Source organism: Hypomesus nipponensis, chromosome 10 (assembly GCF_054491055.1).
Source record: "Hypomesus nipponensis isolate SF chromosome 10, ASM5449105v1, whole genome shotgun sequence".
Lineage (NCBI taxonomy): Eukaryota > Metazoa > Chordata > Actinopteri > Osmeriformes > Osmeridae > Hypomesus > Hypomesus nipponensis.
Genome location: NC_140370.1, coordinates 1,468,240 through 1,491,556, shown reverse-complemented (window position 1 = coordinate 1,491,556; position 23,317 = coordinate 1,468,240). Strand labels below are relative to the sequence as shown.

Sequence of the window (23,317 nt, the reverse complement as noted above, 5' to 3'; positions counted from 1 at the left end):
TTTGTCCACATATAATTTGTCCATTTCACAACACCTTGTATTTGTAACGCTGAGAAGTAGCCTAGCCTAAGAAATAACTGGTCCCACTACAATAGTTGATGGATAGCCAATGGTAATCTCACGCCAAACTTTTGAGAAATATTGAGAACCCTGTGACGACGCCAACTTTCCACCAGCTTTCGTTTTGACACTCATATTCAAGGGTAACCTCTAGAATCACAGGAGCTTCCACTGTGTGACCATAAAGTATCTCTGAAAACGTGTGCTAGCGAATAACTGATACAACCACACAAATACAAGATCCTATTCCAACTTTCTTGCGATGAAAGAAAGTGTAATGTGTTGCCTTTCAAAAGCAAAAGGAAATCTAAGTGACTTATTTGGTTATTAGAATATGGGCAATTATAATGGTCCGTAATATACATAGCCTACTTACTTAATGTTAATAATGTATATTAAGTTGTTATACATATTATTATTATTATTATACATATAATATTATACATATTATACATATGCTTATTGTGTATATTATATTATGAGTATAAACACTTAAAAATGGTTTGCTGGACCCAATGTTAGTTTCCTTAAGGATCAAAGACTCTTAGACACTTGTTGGTTAGTGGTAACTGATTTAAATTGTTGTACTTTTCTACAGGAACACTTGCACTTATATCGATTCATGTTGTTTAATTGTAACTTGCTTAACTACATGCTCTTATGCTTCTTTCCATTGGCACTTATTTTTGGTTGTTCACAATATGTGCTTCATGTTTTAGCTATGCCCGCAGTGTTTTGGGGGCTATCTTGTTGTTATCAGTGACCTATGCACTTTGTAAAGCTCTCTCTTAGAAGTCGCTTTGGATAAAAGCTTCTGCTAAATGAATAAATGTAAATGTAAACACATATAAATGTGTCTAACAAGTGTCTTTAAGTGTTTTATCGTTGTGGTTGTCAGTTAAACATGTTTCCAACTGTTGGACCCCTGGTGGAAAGAAGCAAACGTTACACCATGCGTTAAATAATACAGTGCACGGAACACCGTGAGCTACTCATGGTGTGCCGAACAACGCCGGATGTCGCCATTTTTTTATATTTTGACCTATATTATTGGTTCAATATCATGTCAATCATAGCTCAGAAAGTTGCCAAGCGTTTTCCGGCAACAACGATGCTATCAGATTAAGGCCGTTATATGCTACTCCGTACTATACGATTACGGACACATGGGAAGGGCCTACGCATAGTTGGAACGCCCTGAAACGCCCTCTCCGTCGTCTGCGTGGCCGACGGAGACCTTTCCCGTGCACCGTTTAAATTCCTGTCGATCCGTCGTGCCGTGCTGTATGCGACGGATACCTCTTGGCCGTGATTGGTCCGCTACGACATCATTTCCAAACGACATCATTTCCGACTTCGACAGAAAGGCGTTTTCTCTAAGGTCGTCTTTTTGAAAGACGTCTGTGATGAGAACTTCTTGGAGAGAAATTTTATTGTGAGCTAGTTTATGCTCTACTCTAGCGAATTCAGAAACGTGAGTTTGTTGTCTGTGCACTGACTGCCACAGTTTAGTGACCTAGAGTAGTACATTGTAGTTTTGACTGTAGCCTACATACAGTTTGTATGGATCTTTTTGTTTCCAATTATATCAGTCTTTTTGTTTATCATTTTTCACATTGGATTATACACTTGGTGGAGAAATGAATTCACAAAACCAGAGCCTTGTCTTTATCGCAGGGGTGTCAAACCCATTTTCACCGAGGGCCACATCAGCATGGTTGCCGTCAAAGGGCCAGTTGTAACTACGATGTAACGTCAGTAACGATGTAAAAACATGGTGTTTTTGTTGTAGCTTTTGTGAACATAGGGCATATTATGCTGCAATTTAAGTCCGCCTTTTAATTCTTGGACAATCTGCTGTTTTTCTTGGAGGATACATTTGCAAATTGTTCTCAGTGTTTGGTGACAAAATGCAAGCGCGCATAGCGCAAGAGCAAAACTTGTTTTGCCCTTCATCTGAACGCAGAATAGCTTTTTGAGCTTTATGTAAAATAAACATTGCCGTTTTCCAATAGCCTAGGTAAAACCTTGTCTAATGAAGGTGATGTCTTCATCATTGCTGGCTCCAAATTGTCGATAAGGGAAGCAGAAACATGCTAGCTTGGCTGAGTACTCTAACCAAGTTCGAGAGCGATACCAACTTGGGTTGAATGCCCGAGGACCTTGGCTGAAAATGCACATGGGGTACGTTCGCAGAACCGGCTGCATTGGAGTGCTGTCATTCAAACCATGCTCGCCTTCACCCAGGTAAACTTTGCGTTTAACACTGATGTGCATACACTGCTTTCTAGAGGCGGGATGTCGTCACTTTGCCGTAACACAATTGAAATGCATGGTGAGAGATGTCGTTTATGGTCAATGCACGCTGTAAAGCAGCGTAGACTTATTTCAATAGCCCATTAATCTTCCGCGGGCCACATAAAATGACGCGGCGGGCCTTGAGTTTGTCTTTAATATAATATTATGTGACTGCACCTGCTGCACTCATCGTCTGACTAGTGACAGCTGGTAAGAATGTCACACGTGTGATGAGAGGTGGGAGATAAACAACGACGATTTCTAACTTACAAAGACGCAACAAAGCAACGTGTTTTCGACAAAAAAACGCTTCTCCACCTACTGTTCTGGCGGTGAATTGTTTTCAGCACCCCCAGCCTTCGGAGAACTATAAAGGCAACAGAAATGCTAATTAATCCGTCCTATCCGGCGGCCCGCCCATCCGTAACGGAGTCGGAGTACCATACTGGCACCTTTAGCTGTAGCCTTATTTTTGACCGTTGCGGCCTCATTTAAAGTCGCTCTACGTCCGAGTTTGCACGGAACACCGTGAGTCTACAGTATGTGAATGAGTATTCTATTTCACCCGCAAAGATGCACGTTACCGACATAGTTATAATTATAGATTACTGAAACTTACGTAAATGACCACTAGATGGCAGCAAAATCACATAGTAATCACCATTATTATGCTGTTATTAGCAATTGGTTGTGTGTCTGCGATATGTTTATAGTAAACCTGTATCCAAATGTTATGTATGCATACTAATGTATAATCTGTATTTGATTTTCCTTTGATAGACCACAAACAAGAAGATAAACTAGTTACACTAATATGCCTGAATCCTGTGTATTGCTGTGCTGCCTACAATAGCCACATAACTTCAGAAGAACGCATTCCGACTCCAGAGGGGTTTTAACAGACACACCAGGGCGACACCACCATATCTGAACCTGAACCTATACAGTCCTTTAACCCGAATCGTTGAGCAGTTTTACAATAACTATATAATCTGCGCTACAACCAAAGTAAACAACCCGGACTACAAATATGATGCCTATTATTGTTAAAACATGTTGTCTTCTTTTTAAACTCGTTATTTTAACATCTTTGTCAACAATTACAATTAAAATATACATACAATTAATAAATGATCAATACTCGACAAGTCAACAATTAACTGTCTTTATATGTAACCTTCACTTAGCATCATTTAATCATCTTTGAAAGGGGTTCCGAAATTATGTGAGGTGTCAATATTGGTCTTAATACAAAATTACAGGCAGGGAGTTGTATTTAGCCCCAGGTTAAATCCTTAACAGTAAAAGTAAGTTTAAAAAAAAGTATAATTAAGTAATTTATCAACTATGTACACAAAAGCAAATTTCATGCATTCAACCTTTTTATATCTCTTTGCAATGTATCCCTGACACAAGGTCTAGTCCAGCATGGTGAAAATTAGCCCAAAAGGTGGGATTTTAGGTGGTCCTGTTTTGTCCCCTGTTGGTACTGGGGGTTGGGAGTTTGAGTTCCTTTATGGTAAATAGTCATGGCTTGGTACAGTGAATAATTGGGGTTAGTTAGACACAAACGTTCAATTTCATAACCCTAGTCCCAACAGATGTTAAAATGTATGCAGTAGAGTATAAAATATATGAAAATACTGTGCAGCAGAGCGCCTGCAGGGGGTGTTCCTCTAATTACCACAAAGAAGTTGAACACCAGGGTTGCCACTTCACAGAAGGTGCCATCCAGTCTGTTGGAGTGTGGATAGTGTGAACTAGTGTGCACTAGTGTGTCACACATCGTAACAGAGGCAGCACCGTCCTATTCACATGTTTGAGCACTAGAGCTGTGCATAATTAAATAATAGAATCAATGTCCACTTCTAGTTTAATTAAAGCTTTGAGAAGATTCACATCCATCAGAGGACCAGTGAAACAGTTCCACTCAGATCAAGGTACCAATGTAAAAGGGGCCTGCAAAGAGCTGAAGATAAATACAGAATACACACAGTTACAGACCTTCAAGACCAAAGTTGTTCATAGATCTTCAATTCAGAATCAGAATCAGAAAGGGATTTATTCACCGTAAAAGTTTGCACGGACAAGGATTTTGCTTTGGCAAGAAGGGGCATACAATAAACATATAGGAATCTTGAATTTAAATATGTGGTCTAACTATACTAAGGGTACATAAACTAGCAATACCAAGTGGGATATAATTACAATGAAATATACAATCAAATAAAATATAAGTTTCCGTAATTTACAATATAAATACAAATATTACAGAAGATACAAATGGTACAGATACAGTTTTGTAATGTAGTGCAACATGCAAAGCCATGAAGTCATTAAAGTCAGTGTGAACTATTGGCCTTGTTGAGGAGGCCAATAGCGGAAGGGAATAAACTGTTTTTGTGGCGTGAAGTTTTGGTCTTGATGGACCGCAGCCTTCTACCGGAGGGGAGTGACTGAAACAGGGAGTGTCCAGGGTGGGAGGAGTCGGCCACAATCTTCTTTGCTCGCCTCAGGGTCCTCAAGGTGTGCAGGTCCTCGAGGGAAGGCAGATTGCAGCCAGATCACCTTCTCCGCAGTGTGGATGATACGCTGCAGCCTGCTCTTGTCCTTGGCAGTGGCAGCAGCGTACCAGATGGTGATGGAGGAGGTGCAGATGGACTCAATGATGGCTGTGTAGAAGTGCACCATCATTGTCTTTGGCAGGTTGAATTTCTTCAGCTGCCATAGGAAGTACATCCTCTGTTGTGCTTTCTTGGTGAGGGAGCTGATGTTCAGTTCCCACTTGAGGTCCTGGGAGAGGATAGTGCCCAGGAAGCAGAAGGACTCCACAGTGTTGACTGGGGAGTCACACAGGGTGATGGGGGTGAGTTGGGCTGTGTTCTTCCTAAAGTCCACAACCATCTTCACTGTCTTGACAGCATTGAGCTCTAGGTTGTTCTGGCTGCACCAGGTCACCAGTTTGTCCGCTTCCCACCTATAATCAGACTCGTCTCCACCAGAGATGAGCCCAATGAGGGTGGTGTCGTCCGCAAACTTTAGGAGTTTGACGGACGGATGACTGGAGGTGCAGCTGTTAGTGTACAGGGAGTAGAGCAGAGGAGAAAGGACGCGGCCCTGAGGAGATTACATTACATTTTATGCATTTAGCAAACACTTTTATCCAAAGCGACTTCCAAGAGAGAGCTTTACAAAAGAGCATAGGTCACTGATCATAACAAAGAGGTAGCCCCAAACATTGCAAGCAGCCAAAACATGAAGCATACATTGTGAAAAACCAAATAAGTGCCAAAGGGAAGAACCATAAGAGCATGCAGTTAAACAAGTTACAATTAAACATGAAACTCAAAAAAGTGCAAGTTCAATTAAACAGCATGAAAACCAAAAAGCGCAAGAGTGTACCTGTAGAAGAACAATCAACAGTAAAATATTTCAAAGCGAGTACACAAAGTATAAATCCGTTATAACTAGCCAACAAGAACAACAAGTCTCTCAATAAGAGTCATTGTGAACCTGGAGGAAACTAACATCAGGTCCAGTCTATTCGCTCAGATCTGGTGCTGATGGACCGGGAGTCAGAGACTTGTGTTTCCAGCTTAACGCACTGCTTCCTGTCAGATAGGAAGTCTGTGATCCACCTGCAGGTGGAATCAGGCACGTTCAGCTGGGAGAGCTTGTCCTGAAGCAGGGCGGGGATGATGGTATTGAAGGCAGAGCTGAAGTCCACAAACAGGATCCTGGCATAGGATGCTGGAGTCCAGGTGCTGTAGGGTGAAGTGGAGGTGCTTAAGCAATCAGAAAAAACTGTAACAATTGTGAAAAACTGTATTTGCTTCAAAGCTTATTTTAAACATTATAGTGCATGCTGAATAAATAAAATCACTGAAATAAACATATTTGTATCAATATTTTTACGTGAGGATCTATCCTTTTGATACATCAGTCTCAAAAGTATCGATACTTTAGGTCCTATCCGCCCACTCCTATGTTACAGAACACTCAGCTGCAGACTCCACTTGAAATGTAATTGTTACTGCTTGATACTGTAATAGATTGTGTGGCTCAAGTAATGGCACCCTTTGACATTGTTGTTGTGCATAATTCCCTAATCAAGAATCATCTCGTCTTGTAGAGCCCCAAACTTGCCCAAGCTAAAGTCTGAGACAGTCTGATCATTAGCTTCCAGTAACCTTTTACAATGTTGTTTCTTCAACCATACACTACGACGACGTCACCCGGAATCATGTGCTGGCCTACCAGATTTAGATTTAGTCATTTAGCAGACGCTCTTATCCAGAGCGACTTACAGTAAGTATAGGGACATTCCCCCCCGAGGCAAGTAGGGTGAAGTGCCTTGCCTAAGGACACAACGTCATTTTGGCATGGCAGGGAATTGATCCGGCAATCTTCTGATTACTTCTGATTACTAGCCCGACTCCCTCACCGCTCAGCCATCTGACCGCCATCTGACCGCTCAGCCATCTGACTCCCTGTTTTACCAAACATAAAACAACACCAACATCACATCACGCCATGAAGCTTATGTTACACAAATATGCGATTTGCTGTGGTAGGAAGGTGCAAACAATAAACATATGCTGGTATAAATTAAGTACATTACTTAAACTAATTCTAAGAACTAAACAATTTAAAAATATAACAATTTAAAAAAATTAAATATATGTAAAAATAAGAATAACTAGAGAGCATACAAGTTCTGGGGAAATTGTGAGGGTGTGCTTGCGGCTGCCCCAGCTGCCCATACTCTCCTGGTGTTTACATATTTCAAAAAGCATTTAAGTGTATGACTACAGTTCTGACCATTGTGTTCCCTTGATAATAAGTTTGTAAAAATGACATGCATCACTCAGATGGAGGAGAGGTGATACTGGTTGGTTGGAAGAGAAGGAGGCCAAATGTAGCTCATGAAGATGCAGCGCTAGATAACTTATTAAATTGTAATCAGATATAAACAACTTGTTGGTTGCCCTATTATGTCCTATTATCCTCCTATTATCGTCCTATTATGTAATTTGAACGCCCTGAACGGCATCATTTGAGTAATGAGGGCAAGCGCAGGCTTATTGATTACTTAAAAAACGTTAAGTTTCATTATGCATGATAGAGGAGCCTAGTTAGAGAAGGATTTAGCAGTTTTATTATTAGAAGCCTATTTTATTAATAATTTTCTGAGTAACCTCAAACCTTTCTTTTGTTTCTTTGACCTTACATTTTCTTTGAGAGCTTAGTGGTCTCGGTTTAACATCATTATTTATAGCAACATCATTACCGGACACTGTTAGCTCGCAATGTGGACAAAGAATGCCCCTGCAACAAAGTTGTAACTTGGTAACAAGTAGCCAGCTAGAAACCGACCAGAAGTTTGTAGCCATATAAAGGCCTATATATATAGGCTACTTGATTTGGCTGCAAGATTTGCTGATTTTGAGTGTCCAAGATATGATGGATTCTGATCTGTGTCAACAGTCTAGCCATGTAGCTAAGGCTTGTCCGGGAAGAGTGGATTTTTTTTGTACGGCAAGTCTGGAAGATCAATTAAGGCTAGTGCTACTTGCCCGAATGCACTGGACAAGTTATTAAAACTCAAACAAAATAAAATGCAATGTTAGGCCTACTTCACGTTATGTGCCACTCATTACGTCTATCGATTTTATTTGAGCGAATTCTGCATCAGTAAAACCACCAACCCAAGATCTCTACAGACCAGCTAATTTCCTGCTCAACACTTCAACGGGGGCTTATTACTTGAAAGATGACTTAGGCTATTTACGGTCGTCTCAGTTACACTATGAGGGGTGGGAAATACTGTGATTTGCTTAAGAAGGCAAATGGCTAGTAAAACATAACATTTCATAATAATTTCAGTAAATCAAGCAGCGCTGCAAGACCTAGTGAAATGTATATCCTACAGCAAAGCAAGGCTGAAGCAGGCTGACATTAATTATTTTCATGAACAGACAAAGTTTTGACATTGACAAAGTTTAGGCTGTGGCAATAAAGTTCAGGTTAGTAGTCAGATACTTTCACCTATTGAAAAACTTTTGAGTAAGGGGAAAGCCGAACATGTTCCGTCGCCGTTTGACTTCCTAAACAGCTGTGGAGATGTTTTTGTTAGCTACTCATTAGTGTCTCGGGTAGGCTACAGCGTTGCAGTGAGCCGCCACACTGATATGAAACCACAGGTAATGGTCATTTCACCAACAAATCGTTTATTAATGTCAAAATAAATCCTACAACAAAAACGTATTTGTGAGGAATGTTTATTTCAACGATTAAAAACAGATGCATCATGACCACTGTAGTATGTGTTGCCCAAGCAACAGAGGCTAATGTCATGATGCTAATGCTTCAGTGAAATAGTAGACTACCGTTTCCGAAAGTAGATGTGGGCCTACTTACTTAATAAATATCAGCTAATTTTGTACATTACATTTCACAATTATGTTTCACATCACAAAGTAAAATGATTAAATATCACCCTGGCCTCTTTGTTTGTGGCGTTTCTGCAGCTGCCTTGCAGACTAGTATCCCCCAAGTTAACCGATGCGAAACTAATGTTCTGCTAGAGATAGTCACGCGAGTTTTGTGACGTTAGTGACGTTAGTGGCGTCAGTGACTGTGGCTAGCAAGTTAGCCACCGTTAGCTTCACTTTTCGCCACAAAAACGTAATTTCTACTTAAACCGTGCAATGGAACGTAAATCCCAATACAACCAACGCAATCGCTACCGAGACAAACCTTTTGACATCGCCGTTGTCTATGTAGTCCAAATATTGAGGCATCCTTAGGGGGGCGAAAAGAAACAATAAATAATAAATAATATATATGTGAGATAACAATGGTTTGTGCTCGCCGAAGGCAAGCACACCCCAATAATTTGAATGAGTAGCATGAGTGGGCAATTTAGTGCAATGACAAAAACGCTCTGCCTTTCTCATACAATGTCACTTCTCTATCTTTTACGGCCCTGACGACAACGTCGATCTCCTCGGCTGTGAACCACTGGCGTGCGCTTGGCAAATCCGCCGTTATAATAGCAATTCGCAATGGAACAAGCGCTGCTCTTAAAGGGAATGTGAGATGATGCTCTGATTGGTTTATTGCACGTTACGCCCAAACCACACCCATTAGTAATGTAGCTACTTCAGACCAACCCTTTTTAGATTTGCGCCAGGTGCAAAGTCACTTATCCCGCTGGCAAAATAACAACCAAGCTGAAGTCACGCCCACAAAGTTACTTGCGCTTTGCGTTTTGATACTTGCGTTTCAGATCGTCAAAATAGGGGGGTTTGTCTATTAACAGAGAACAAGATAGATGAGCTGGCACACCAATAACATACATGGAAGGAGACAGAGACAAACATCAAATCCCTTACATTGCAAACCAGCTGAGAAATTCTGGAAGATGGACAATACAAAGTTAAAGGCAGTATAGGCAATGTTATTGAGAAGCATTTTTGTCATATTTGTTCACATATTTAACTTAACATCCTGATAACAACCAACACATGTAAAGGTTTGACAATAAAATGATATAAATCCTAAATCTGTGAGCATCGCACGACTAATAAACACGAACAATCAATAAAGATTGGACGGCATTGGTATTGAATGCAATGATTGGATGGGCTACTTGTCTGTGTGTGTACCTACTCCCCGGCAGTAATCAGCCTCATGTGTTTTGGGGGAGTGGCTTTTGTAGAAGTTTATTCTTCAGATGGATTATCAAAAATAGAGTCGGAGACGGAATATCTTTTAAAGTCAAGGTGGCTTGATTATTTATTCAGCACTTCAGCAGTAGTAGTCACAGTAGACACAAAAAGCAATCAACCACATGAACACATTGTCTTATATAGGTTAAATGAGGAATATCTCCCACCCTGCTTGTTATGATATCACAATGTTAGAGAAGGTCCCTCTTCCCACGCTTGGCCAAGGCCAACATATCTTCGATAAAGCCAACATGTGTGCGCACCTATTATTTCTAATGTCTCCTCAAAGACCCCTTTCTATGTTCCCATTCCTCCTTCAACCCTCAGTTCACCCCTAATCCCCATCCAATATGCGTCAACCTTAATGAGACCTCCATATGTATCTCCTCACTTCCCTGGCTAGGTCAACTTGACCTGCCACTGTTAAGACCCTAGATCTCGGAATAAGGGGTAACTGAGTCACTGAGTTCCCCCAGCTGCTAACCCTTGGCACCTCTCTTTCTTACTGTCCTAGAATCCTGTTTACAAACTCCTGAACCCATAACAGCCTCACTATTTGAGATGCACACACACATAATAGTCTCAGAAAATGCCAACTCTCCCTGGCCACCCCTGTCTGTCTGGAGACTATTCTCTTGACTTTGGCACCATATCTGCTGTTTTCCTCTTCTCTACCTCTCAACACCCCTGCTTACTGAGACTAGTTCTGGACATGTTCTCTGCTGTGCAGTTCATACAGCTTAGACCGAGGGCTTCCTCTCTCACCTCTGAGTACCACACATACGCCTGCCACTCCTGCCCAATAATCAATGAATCACAACTCTTTCAACCATATTTTGGTTGAATCAGAATTGGTTCAAGGATCAAATTGTGCACTGAGTATGGCATACATGTTGCCCACCCTTTTGTTTGTCCAATTTTATCTCTCACAATAGTACACACATTTAAATTGAATTCATGTTTCCTGAGATGAAAATGAACAATCTAATGTCTGTGTATTATATAAGGCTAATCGGTGGATACTGTAACAGGAGCTTGAGGTCAGTCCAGACCCAGGAGCTATTGAAATTCAATGCATTCAACAATTTAATTTCACTCTTTGTTTATGCTCCCTACATCATTCAGCTAGGAATACAGAATGTTGCTCAAATCTCTAAATGTTCATTTCGGCATCTGTAAACATGAATTCCTATGAAAATAGTCCAATATTTATGAGGGGTTTCCTTAGTTGATATAGCTGTCCCTGTTTCTGAGCTGAAACATAGCAAAGAAATAAAACCTTCAGTCTTTTGGCCACGTGTTCCTGGGTTGAAGTTCCTCTCCAAGACCAGCAGAGGGTTATGTATGTCGATCCTTCAAACAATACGTCATCACATGTTCATTCTTTTAGAGGAGCTCCTTGTCCTGTCTACTTGGGGTGTATCTCAGTTCTCTCTAGGGGTTATTTTCTCTTTCCACTGCACTTGAATTGTTACATTTGGGCCCATCTTTATGACTCTTAGCTTTATTACAAACAGTGTGACTGCTGTTCGACAACTGTGATTATAAGAGTAGAGTATTTACATTTACTTATGTCCAAGGGGAGGACATCTGTCCATCAGGTCAGACATAAGCCACTCCAGCTTGCCTGTAATCAATCGGTTGTAGGTCCACAGTACTGTCTTCAAACTCTGGCTGCTCTGAGGAACGCAGGACAACACTGGGCTCACCATTGACACCTGCTGGTCCACATAAACAACGAGCAAGGAAATTGGTGATAGAGAAGGTGGGAAGGGGAGCCAGGGTGAAAGAGAAAAAAGTGAGATTCACTGTACCATGCAAACCATTAGCTAAGGAAAATTATTTTTCATGCTGTAGTCCAGGGTTTGTGCTCAATGGCTCTCTTATAGTTAAAGTTTGCTCCCCTATCAGCTACAAGACCTGAGGAAGGAAGGCCAGACGTCACACAAGTAGCGTATCAGTGAGTAGGAGAGGAATTACAGGAAAGCAGGATACTCCTGTTTCACGGGAAACTGAGTCTGGCCCGGCAAGCACATCAACAAGTGTTTCATAAGAACTATGTGCTGTGTAGTGTCTGTCACCACTGTGGGTATTGCTTGTGTGTCTACAGATTTCCTGTGGAGCCATATAGTGTGTGTGCATGTTTAAGAACTTCTTAAACTCACCTCCACGTGTGTGAGTATGTGCAAGTAGTTGTTGATGCTGTGTTCCAGTCGTTCAAGCAGAGAAGAGGCACATCCAGGAAGAATCCTCACTAGCCTGACAGATCTCACCCCTTCTGCTAGAGCCCCCAAAGATACCATGATGTCCCCCTGCTTCTCCTGGTGCTAAGGAGAAAAGAAAGAGAATGAAAGAGAGAAACATGGATTCTATCACCTGTTGACAAAAACATAAATACAAACATGCACAGGTATACTGCACACCAACAGACCCCTCCCTTCTGTGTTTGACTGAATTAAATGTGTGCGATTACTTACTGATTTGTTGTCCCAGGATGCTTTGTGAACTTTGATACAGGGCAGCTGGACTGGGAAGGGCAAAGTTGACAATGCATAACAATCTGCCTGAACAAATAAGAGACAAAAATGACTGGGCCATCCAGGCCACATGGACATGGACGGAATAAAATACATATATATATACATACATACATACATACATACATACATACATACATACATACATACATACATACATACATGTACACATCATACACACATATACACATACATACCAGAGCAGCCTCCATCGCAACCACAGTGTTGATGCCCCTCCTGGACTCTCTGTCACATACAAAGTCTATCGGTCTGGTCTCTGCATCCAGCACCTCAGTGGCAAACACATAGAGCAGCAGAAGCCCTGTTCCCAACAGACAACTTACTTTAACTATGAATAATAATAACAACAAATGCTAATAACGTATGATTTGAAGCAATATTCATCAAGCACTTCTTATCAATCATCATATTAAGGATATTCAACTAACAATGGACGCATGCTTCTGTGTGTCACAAACATTTACGTCGCTGAAAGCTGTCATGAATATTTCAGTCATATAAATGCTATACATCTTATTTGAAATACTCACTGGTTAAAGCCATGCCCTGCTTGGCTTCTCTTTCGTAAACATTTGTTTGATAAAATGTTCAATTGAAAGTGAATTTCCAATGAACATGCTCAGATGAAAAGTTTGTATAGTCTACATCAAGTTACTGTTATGTGCAAGTGCGTTGTGTCTCCTCCCCCCTCATGGTTCGAATCTCACAAACTGAGATCCCACACAGAGGGAAGGGCGTGCGTTATCCTGTGCGCTTTTACTTTCCTGTTGCTTGCCAGACAATGGCTAAAGTCTAGTAAATTAGGCCTGTGTATTTCGATTTGATTTTCCATTTTGTCAATGACAGTTTCATAATTACTCAATTAGAAATAGTTAATTTTCGTATCAAACATAAAATGGAAATTAAGTTGTCAAATTATAGACTTAATTTACAATAATTGTTTGTGCACTGAACCAACGTTGACAATGTGGATTTGTATCGTCCACGCAATGACTCTCCCCTTTCTCGTCTCTCTCTCGCACACTCACGCATTATGCCAAAATGCGTAGGCCTTATAGATTTTTGGGTAGTCAAACTGTTGCCTCTGACCAAATTATGGGACAGTGGAGCTATTCTTGGTGTTTATGTTTCAGAAGAGTGTTCATCCTGGATCCAATTCATATCACCCAGTGTTTTCCCCAAGGGCCACAGCTGTGAGAGGCAGCCACGATGTAATTGGATTCCAATGAGAGGAAATCGTGGTGCATAACATTTTATAGTTTACCTGTCAAGCCGCCGACCCCGGAAAACGAGGGGAAAGCACCATCAGTTTCTATTTTAGATACACGTGCTCACCCTCACATGCATAAAATAAACTCATAATCAAATTATTAATTTATATTCTGGGGCCAATTCCACATGCGCACAATTACACTTCATACACGCAATATAAACCACAGGCTCCATCAAATAAGTAATAGATGCCTTTGTGTGTATGAGAAGTAAAACATTTCGCCGTTTTCACATAGAGGGGGATAAAAATATAGTAGGCTAGCCCATGACAGCAGGCTGTGATATACATACGTTTTCCTCTGCCGTTAACTAGATTAAAATGTGCAACTGGCTTCACAGGTAGCCTACCCTAATAATAAACACGTCTTTATTTTATTTTTCAACGATCCACGGGGAAGAAATCGAGGGAACGAGCCTGCATTGCACGACACTGGACACTGCAATGCACGACACTGGACACTCTAAATCTCACGACTGTGTTTATGGAGCGTTTGAGATCTATATCAGGAATATTTAAAGGTATAAATTAAATGTAGCCTATGCCAAAGACGAGCTTGCTTCAAACTACCTGTCGTATGTCATGCGCATAAAATTTAACGCAACGCTGAGAAGTTTGGAGTGTTGAGCTGTATTTGCTCCGGCAACAGGCCGTTGTGATGTGATTCAGACAATAAAACAAAGGAAGAGTAGATAAAACAGCGTACGACAGGACATTAACTGTGTGGAATCAAGGATAAAACTAGAAATAATTAAATGACGCGAACCGTGGGAGGCTAGGCCTAAGTGGACGTATGAGGCAATATTTTTGATTTTCTAATCTACACCATTCTACGAAGGCGCAATGGAGGGACACAGCTGACGGTATCAGACTGAAGGCTTGAGGAGTTAAACCGAGAAAAAAGGGAATAGGACGGGCCGAGGGGAAGCGGTGAGTAGACTACCCTTGACCACCTGTATCGCGCTCACATTCCCAAAACATTCTCTCTCACTCTCTCCATCTTTCTCATTATTTTAAAGCCATTTGTATCTCAAAGGAAAACTACAACAACATTGTGTAAAAACTGTCCCCCCCTGCAATAATTTCGTAAGTAGGCTATATAAATGTTTGATAATGGCGGGTTTCCCCGATTTGTTAAGAGCGTTCTAAGAGCGTTCTAGAGCGTTCTTAGAACGCTCTTAAGAAGCTCTTACCGTTAAGAGCTTCTTAACGAATAGGGGAAACCCGCCAATGACGTTTTCTTGCTCAAGGACGTCGGATTACAGATCTCCTAGCAATTGGAGCTGTTTCGTATGTTGGCTATTCTGTTGCCTGTCTTTGCATACTGAATCATACTGTGAACAGTATGTTTTAATTGTCTGTACTGGTAATAGTATAGACTGTAAATTCAAATCTTTATTAGAAAATAACATTTGGGGGAGATATGGATATACAGGTGGTTGTACATCCAAACATCCTCCACGTTGTGTCTGAGGATGCTGCAAGGGCTCAAGGTCCTTGTAAATGTTCCCTGTTGCTGCGGATACTCGCTGAATGACTTTCTTACTCAGATGATTTCCGTTCTTCATACAGTTCTGTCCCGAAAATGATTAGGACCGATGTGACACTGAGCTCATCTCATGTTGTCCATCAGCCTTCAAACCTCGATAGATGTATTTTCTCTTTAACGCAATGACCTACTTGGGAAACCTAAAATGACACAGTCAAGTTCCTCAAAACATCTGCCTCCCACCCCTCCTGCTTCCAGGAAAAACTGGTCAGAGTGTTGGTGCTTTGGGCTACAGTGCACCTAATTCCTGCTCCAGGGACAGCGCTATATAACTTACACCATGCAGGAGAATTAATGTAATTTTGTAAGATTCCAAATCTATTGGGTATTAGATTATGTGTGTTAGTTTGTGTGAATTTGAGAGAGAATGTGGTTTGATTGAACAAACATTTAATTTATGCCAATGCATAATGTGGAGAACACTTTCTTTGTACTTTTGTGTTTATTGCATGTGGTTGGCAGGCATCTCTGTGTGTGTACTGGTAAACACTACTATGCACTATAGTGTATTAATGGGGCATCAGCACCCTTGGTGTGTTACACCAAGCCAGCACTAGATGGGTTACCATGCCAACAGCCTGTCAACAGGCTTAACTCTGCAGAGAACTTCTGTCAGCCAATCAAAGAATGTGTCTCAGGGAGGTTCAGTCTTTCATCCCATTCACATGTCTGCCACAGATACAGGCCTGGAGCGGTGGCTAGTAAAACATCACACCAACCATGTATTTAGAATTTCTGATCAACAAACTGCTGCATATAAGATATAAATGGTGTGAAGTCTCCCATTTGCTGGATTTGAACCTGTGTTAAAACAAGCTCATTCTATGTATTATACAGTACTATGTAGTACATTTACATTTTGTCATTTAGATGGTCACAAACTGTGGGTAGTGACCGAAAGAACGAGATTGCGAATACAAGCGGACAAAATGAGTTTTCTCCATAGGGTGTCCGGGCTCTGCCTTAGAGATAGGGTGAGAAGCTCGGTCATCCGGGAGGGGCTCAGAGTAGAACCGCTGCTCTTCCGCGTTGAGAGGAGCCAGTAGAGGTGGCTCGGGCATCTGATCAGGATGCCTCCTGGACGCCTCCCTGGTGAGGTGTTCTGGGAAAGTCCCACTGGGAAGAGGCCCCGGGGAAGACCCAGGACACGCTGGATGGACTATGTCTCTCGGCTGGGAACGTCTCGGGGTCCCCCAGGAAGAGCTGGTGGAAGTGGCCGGGGAGAGGGAAGTCTGGGCCTCCCTGCTTAGGTTGCTGCCCCCGCGACCCGACCCCCGGACAAGCAGCAGATGACAACAACAACGACGACATTTAGCTGACGCACTTATCCAGAGTGACTTACAGTAAGAACAGGGACATTCCTCAGAAGCAAGTAGGGTGAAGTGCCTAACCCAAAGACACAACATCATTTTGCGCTGACAGGAATCGAACCGGCAACCTTCTGATTAATAGACTGATTCCCTAACCGCTCAGCCATCTGACTCTCTAGTAGTAGTGTGTGCATGAAAATTTGTATTTCCCTAAAGGCACAACATTTGGCCAAAATGTATTACAGATGATGTCTTTGTAAGAGAAGTACTTGTATACTTTGTAAGTAATCCCACCCCAGATCTATCATGTATCACGGTGAACAAAATATGGCATCTATTCTAGTAGATCTATTCTATTCTAGTGAAATAGTTTACTTCACAATACCTAATCAGACCCAATTTACACATAACACAGTTACTCATGCAGACTGTGTGTATGTGTGTAGGGGGGGAGAATAGACTAGAATAGATGCCATATTTTGTTCACCTTGTTACATGATAGATCTGGGGTGGGATTACTTTGTCTCTCCTGGGTCTCTGAAGAACATGATAGGTCAAGTTGTAACATTAACATTTTTACATGCCTTCTGCAGTACAGTAGGCTACACAAGAAGGGACATTTGTAAACCTGTCTGTTTTAGGTTTACCTGCAAAATGTTAAAGATTCCCTAGGGGTAATAGATAGGGGCCTACAGTTAATGCAGTGAATACACGCTTATTCAAAACGTTCCAGTCATTGTCTGCTGTCTTGTAAAATATGCAGTATTGTGTATTATTAATACAGTCTATTTAATATCACAATTATTAATACAGTCTATTTAATATCAACATTATTAATACAGTCTATTCAATATCACAATTATTAATACAGTCTATTTAATATCAAGATTATTTGATACTTAATGATGTAGCCTACCCTAACATAGAAAACCACTATTGCGGGATCCATTCATCTTGGACCGGAAAACTGGTAGGCTACAGATCGACGAATCTATCAAACAGGACTGAAACCCTCCTAAAGCAGTGATTCACACCAGGACGAAATACTCCTAAGCGCCTTTAAAAACAGGTCTTCAACATGAGAAATGAGAACGAACGAACGAACGAACATTCGCCTAAACCTCATTCTGCCATCATCATGTTTTTAAGGTTGGACCCCGCCACCCACATAAAACACCGAACGTAGCTCCATCAGCTCTTCGATCCTTATAGAGACCGAATGTACCACACTGTGGGGGAGGGAGGCGGAATTAGAATTGCTGCACAAGCTCATCTGTCACAGATTGCTATTCTCTTCAGAAAATAGAGGGGGACTCGCGACTTAAACCTGTTACATTAAAAATGCCAAGATAACCAAATCGTCAAAAATTCCGAAAAAATTATTACGGAGCTAGTAGGCATAAGACATGGTGTCCGCAGAGGTTATTGACGAGGAGGAGAATGCGGCGGCACCGACAAAGGACAAACCAGAAAACCGAACACTACAGTACCAGCAAACTTTGGTGAGTTTATGACAAGTCTCGAAGACCTCATGGCTGATGGCTCCCCTTATATTGAGCACCTATTTTAGTGGGGCGATTTGCATGGCGCGTGTGCGTTTCAATAAGCCGTGGTCTGTTTCATTTGTTATAGGACATCCAATAAGTGTTGGTTGATTGGTTGGTTACACAACCAACACTACTTACATTTGGATCAGCTGTGTGAGAGTGCATGTTTTTGACTGATGGGTTTTAAACGGTCCTATTGCACCTAATGGATTCATGTTCATTGTTTCCATATGGACCTCTGTACTGACAAATGCAACATTAAAAGTGCCATCGCAGCATCCACCTCACACCTTAATATACTGGTATTTAGGTACTTTTGGTGCTGGCAATGTACATTTAACATCTTGACTACTCAGTGACATTTGTCATATAACCTTCTTAAATTCTAACCTTGCCTCTGTGCTTGGGAACTAAAAGCGGAGGGTGTTGAAATATGAATTGCTGCTTTCACCAGTTGTACCTTATCATGTAACAGTTGACCCTTGAGTATATCCAGAGAGAAAGAGAGAGAGAGAGAGAGAGAGAGAGAGAGAGAGGGCAAGAACAAAACTGAGTACAATAGTTTGGTCAATAGAGAAAGAGAATTGAGCCCCAGATGAATGAGAATTGATTTTGACCGTAGGTTGACTGTGATGTGTGTCTGATATTGAAAGTCAGTGTGTGAGTGTATTTGATAGAGTTTATATAAGAGAAAGCTTGTGTGAGTATGAGAATGTCTTTGGCTGTGTGTGACAAAGAATAAGACAGATTGTGAGTGTATGTTTATGTGCATCTTGGAGAAAAAGAATATTAAGTATACCTGAGTAAGAATGTGTCAGTGTGAATGAGAATGTGTGCTTGCAGACTTCTGCGTACTTGCTTTGATCAGAATGCAGTAGCTCCCTTCTCTGTGCTGCTTGCTCTGGAAAGAGGGGCTCAGTGGCATTGTAAGATATTTTTTTAATGCGGGTACATGTCAGGCACCAGCACCACAGTTAGCTCACAATACTGCTGCTAGCATGTGTGTGGTTATGTGTGTACATGCATGCTTGTGTATGTTAGTAAATGTGAATGTGTGTTGGTGGTAGTAAATGCTCTGTAGGTTGGATATATTAAGTGCCTTTTACTGGGGAGTCAGATGGCTGAATGGTGAGGGAATCGGGCTAGTAATCTGAAGGTTGCCAGCTCAATTCTTGGCCGTGCCAAATGACGTGTCCTTGGGCAAGGCACTTCACTCTACTTGCCTCGGGGGGAATGTCCCTGTACTTACTGTAAGTCGCTCTGGATAAGAGTGTCTGCTAAATGTACTGCATATACAATCTACATTTTGTGTGTGCCTGCTTCTGTGTGTGATTCTGTGTGTATTAAATACAGCTCACATAACAGCCACAGTTATTTTTTCTGCTATCAGTGTGTAGATCATTGTGTTCTGTCTCAGAGTAAAGATCAATAATAAATTGTGTCTGGTGAAATGTGTTGTCTGCCTGCATCTTCTGACCACACTCCAACAACCCTTAGATTGATGGTTTCAGAATTTACTTCCCCCACCCCCAGGTCATTAGACACAGATGGATTGCCTATAGTATTGTCAATGGTCTATATATGAGTGTGTCTAATCCTGCCTGTTTGTTGGTCTGCATATATTGTGTGTTTGCGTGTAAGTCTGATGTGTTTCTACAATATTTTGTGTGTGTGTGTATGATGTTCCAGATGTAAGATGAAAATATAGCAGCTGTTCCTCAGATATCCTCTATAAACCCAGATAAATATATTCATGCTAGATATTAATTAGAGGTCCTGTATCGCCCGCGATACAGAAATGCTGTGCCCCCCTCCCTCAGTGAGAACACACTCAATTCAAAAAAATATTTTTTTAGATGGCTACACAAATGATACCTCGTTGGAAAGCTACGATTCTTGTGCTTTCATTGAAATAAACCAATTCAAGCTCAACTCGCAACAGCAAGAACTGTCAACGTCTTTGTCCGGTGACTGTTCCTTCAACAATGCCAGAGAAAAAGGTTTGACTTACCTTCGATTACTTCGGAATGTTCCAGGTGTGCACACAACTCATCAAAACCTCATCTGCTTACATTCCCAAAGGTCCAAAGTATCAAACCATGTCGAGTAGTTGTCCAAACAATGAATCATATCCACACATAGCCACGATCTTGTTGCTTTATTCTTCCTCTGTCAAAAAATTGTTTTGATTTGTGTCACAAACAATCGCTCATAGCAAGAGATCTGAGCATTGTAGAAAGACGAGGATAGTCTAAAAATGGCCGCTACACCCTAAGATTTTGATCAACGTCTTATTTGACCCAATAGGAGCTTCCATGCACCGGTGACAGCCCTCTAAAGCCAACTAGGTCTGTGCGTCCTGCCCCCCCCCCCACCCCCCCAACACTATTTTTTCTAACTGGCTTCGTCTGGCTATGAAATGAGCTAGCTATCCTTGTAGCTTAGAGCTAGCTGTAAATGGCGATACCCCATATGCTAGGTGTTTTGGAGCCTTCAAAATAAAAGTCGATTGCGCAATATGTCAGTGTTCTATGAGTGCCAATCCTGGGAATCAGATAAAGCACTCCAATGTGTTCATGCTTTAGTTTTTGTGTTTCAGTAATACTAATGAGGGATTTATTAGTGTTATATATGACAGTTCTAAGTACCACCTTTCATTATAGATAACAATTATACCTTTTTACACTAAGAATTTGACCTTGGTTACAAAGGCAATTCTGGAGTCTCCAAAAGAAAACGCCTGGATGTACTCTTATAAAAACCTTTTTCAAATCTGAATATATTGTGGTATTATGTTTGACTTTTGATTTGAATTGCGTAAGGCTTGAACCTGTGGTCCAATGCTGTCTTCCAGCTAATACCTACCACCTCTAGGCCTCTTTAGGCCTCTGTTTTCAACACAAAATCCAGGCGGAATTAGAAACTTTCACTTTCCTTGTGTTCAAGCTTCTACTACTCAACACCAGTAGGACTGACAGGGGTCCTGACAACAAGAAACATAACTTCAGAGTGTCAGCTTTCAAAAGAGTCCATTTACATGCATGTATTCCAAATGGTTCAAGAACAGCAGTCAATTTACTTTGGGTATGCTGTTTAGGCGTTTTTGGGCACATTTAACAGGACGCCTAAGAGGTTAACAAGATGTGAAAGACTCAAGCTATGTACTCTTGGGATTTAAGATTTACACCATTCTTGCATTTTTGTTAGATTTACACTAACACCTGCAACATATACAGTGCATTCTGTTAGACACACCTGAAAATAGCATATTCTTTGATTAGACAGTGCAGGTGAATGGGTAGAATAGAAAGGACTAGATCAGATCGATAAAAGACATGAATCTCTATGATAAACCTTCCATCTCTCCATCCCTCCATTTCCCCAGTTTATATTTGGTTTACACCACTGTCTTCCAGCTCCTATGTTATAATACAGGAAGACTGTGGTGAAAATGTTGTTCTTTGAAAATATTTATATGTGTGATTTTCTTGATTTACTTGAACAATTACCCCAAATAGATAAGGGCATATTATGTAAACTTTCAATATATACAGTAAGAAAAACGTAGCTCTTTGATCGTGTTCAGCAGTGGTATTTTTTACAGTGGTATTTTCCTAACTTGTGTGCAACTTGGCAGTGCTGCATTGATCATATGATTAATGGGTTGCATCTGCACAGATGTACTGTTCAGTAATGTATACAACTCTCATTTGGTGCAATGCATGTTGGGACAGCTAGCCGTCACTTATGACTGACTTATGGAATGGAGATGGAACCGGTTGGCTAGTTTAGAGAAAAAAATGGGGCAGGACAGACGGTGTTATGGTGACTTGGAATCAGCATGTAGTGTTATATCATTCCATCTGATGCTTTTTCTGGAGATGTCGGAGGCATTTCGTGTCGTATTTTGTGAGGGTTCGTGTGTATAGTATTGTTGGAGCCATTACGCACCTTGTTTTGTTTTGGTTACACACCACGTTTGTGGTGCTGATTAATCTGTAGTTTTATGTTTGAGCACTGGATGGAGCATTGCCTTTTGGAAGGTACATAAGTAACAGCCAGGGATACACAGGTGTGTGGCTAGGGGAAATGCATACAGCTTTTCACCGTATCAAGTCTGTGTTAATTGATCAAATGCAAAAGAAAATGAATGGAAGGAAACCAAACCAGATCTAATGAGATGAAATGGTCTGTATCACTGGTGCTGCCATCAAGACAATGAATGGTTAACAGCACGAATAAAGAGAGATTGTGGACATTGTTTTATTGGCACGCAGAACACGCGTCCAATAAAGTTCTCCTCTGGTCCCACCTCATTGGCCTAGTGTAGGAGTCGGTAAAGACTCTACAAGTATGTTTCATTAGCTTTGTAGAATGACTAAACATGATGTGTGTGTGTGTTAATTTTCCGTCAGAGCAGATGTTAGACTCATGCATGCTCGTGGCCATTAAAAGACAGGAGACTCAGGGCATCATTTACTAACAAGATTGCGCCCATTTCAGGCGTAAAATAGCTAAAATAAAATAACAAACTCAAAATAAATAACTCTGAATACTACCACCTATCTGTCTCTCCCTCTCTTTCAATCTCCCTCTGTGTTTCACACTTGCTATTTCACTCTCTCTCACACACAGAGACACACAGAACTCTGCCTTTGAGGGGTCTAACTACCTAGTCTGCATTTTTGCTCTCCCTTTCCACTGGACTGGCACATAGAGACAGACTCCTATCTCAGGTTCTGTCTATTCAGTGAAAAGCTACCTGCCTGAATACCTGACCTGCCACTGCATGTATCTGCAGAGACAAAAAGACTGCTGAAATATTACAATTTCAAATGAAATGGTCACCAGAAATCAGTGGTTCTATGAATGTACTTCTTTTGTTCAGATTGAATGGTGGAAATACATGTCAGTCTTACACACACGTTGTACAAACAAGCACATTTACAAGTTGGAACTTGTGTTTCCTGTCTGTGTTTCATTATTAAGATG

The 23,317-nt window shown here is 41.2% G+C and overlaps 2 protein-coding genes across 3 annotated transcripts in view; one reads left to right on the top strand and one right to left on the bottom strand.

The window, feature by feature from the left end:
• Window positions 1–10,149: 10,149 nt before the first annotated feature.
• Window positions 10,150–13,305, bottom strand: thpo (thrombopoietin). Of its 2 annotated transcripts, none has more exons than XM_084707959.1 (5): window positions 13,180–13,305; window positions 12,826–12,950; window positions 12,569–12,655; window positions 12,257–12,418; window positions 10,150–11,812 (listed from the first exon to the last, which is right to left on the bottom strand). In XM_084707959.1, exons 1-5 carry the CDS (start codon window positions 13,190–13,192, stop codon window positions 11,657–11,659), a joined length of 543 nt encoding a protein of 180 aa, XP_084564085.1. In that variant the 5' UTR covers window positions 13,193–13,305; the 3' UTR covers window positions 10,150–11,656. The 2 variants fall into 2 exon arrangements, with proteins under 2 accessions (XP_084564085.1, XP_084564086.1); XM_084707960.1 differs by having other exon boundaries at window positions 10,150–11,809.
• Window positions 13,306–14,712: 1,407 nt separating this feature from the next.
• Window positions 14,713–23,317, top strand: part of clcn2a (chloride channel, voltage-sensitive 2a) — a 223,899-nt gene continuing 215,294 nt past the window's right edge. The window contains exon 1 of the mRNA XM_084707792.1: window positions 14,713–14,849. The gene's annotated coding sequence lies outside the window, so the exon portion shown is untranslated. The remainder of the gene's footprint in view (window positions 14,850–23,317) is intronic.

What these genes read in the sequence shown, in the direction of transcription:
- thpo (XM_084707959.1), bottom strand. An exon ending in CATCCTGGGACAACAAATCA is followed by an intron (nt 12,419 to 12,568) that starts GTAAGTAATCGC and finishes TTTTCTCCTTAG; the next exon opens with CACCAGGAGAAGCAGGGGGA. An exon ending in ACATACTCACACACGTGGAG is followed by an intron (nt 11,813 to 12,256) that starts GTGAGTTTAAGA and finishes TATGTGGACCAG; the next exon opens with CAGGTGTCAATGGTGAGCCC.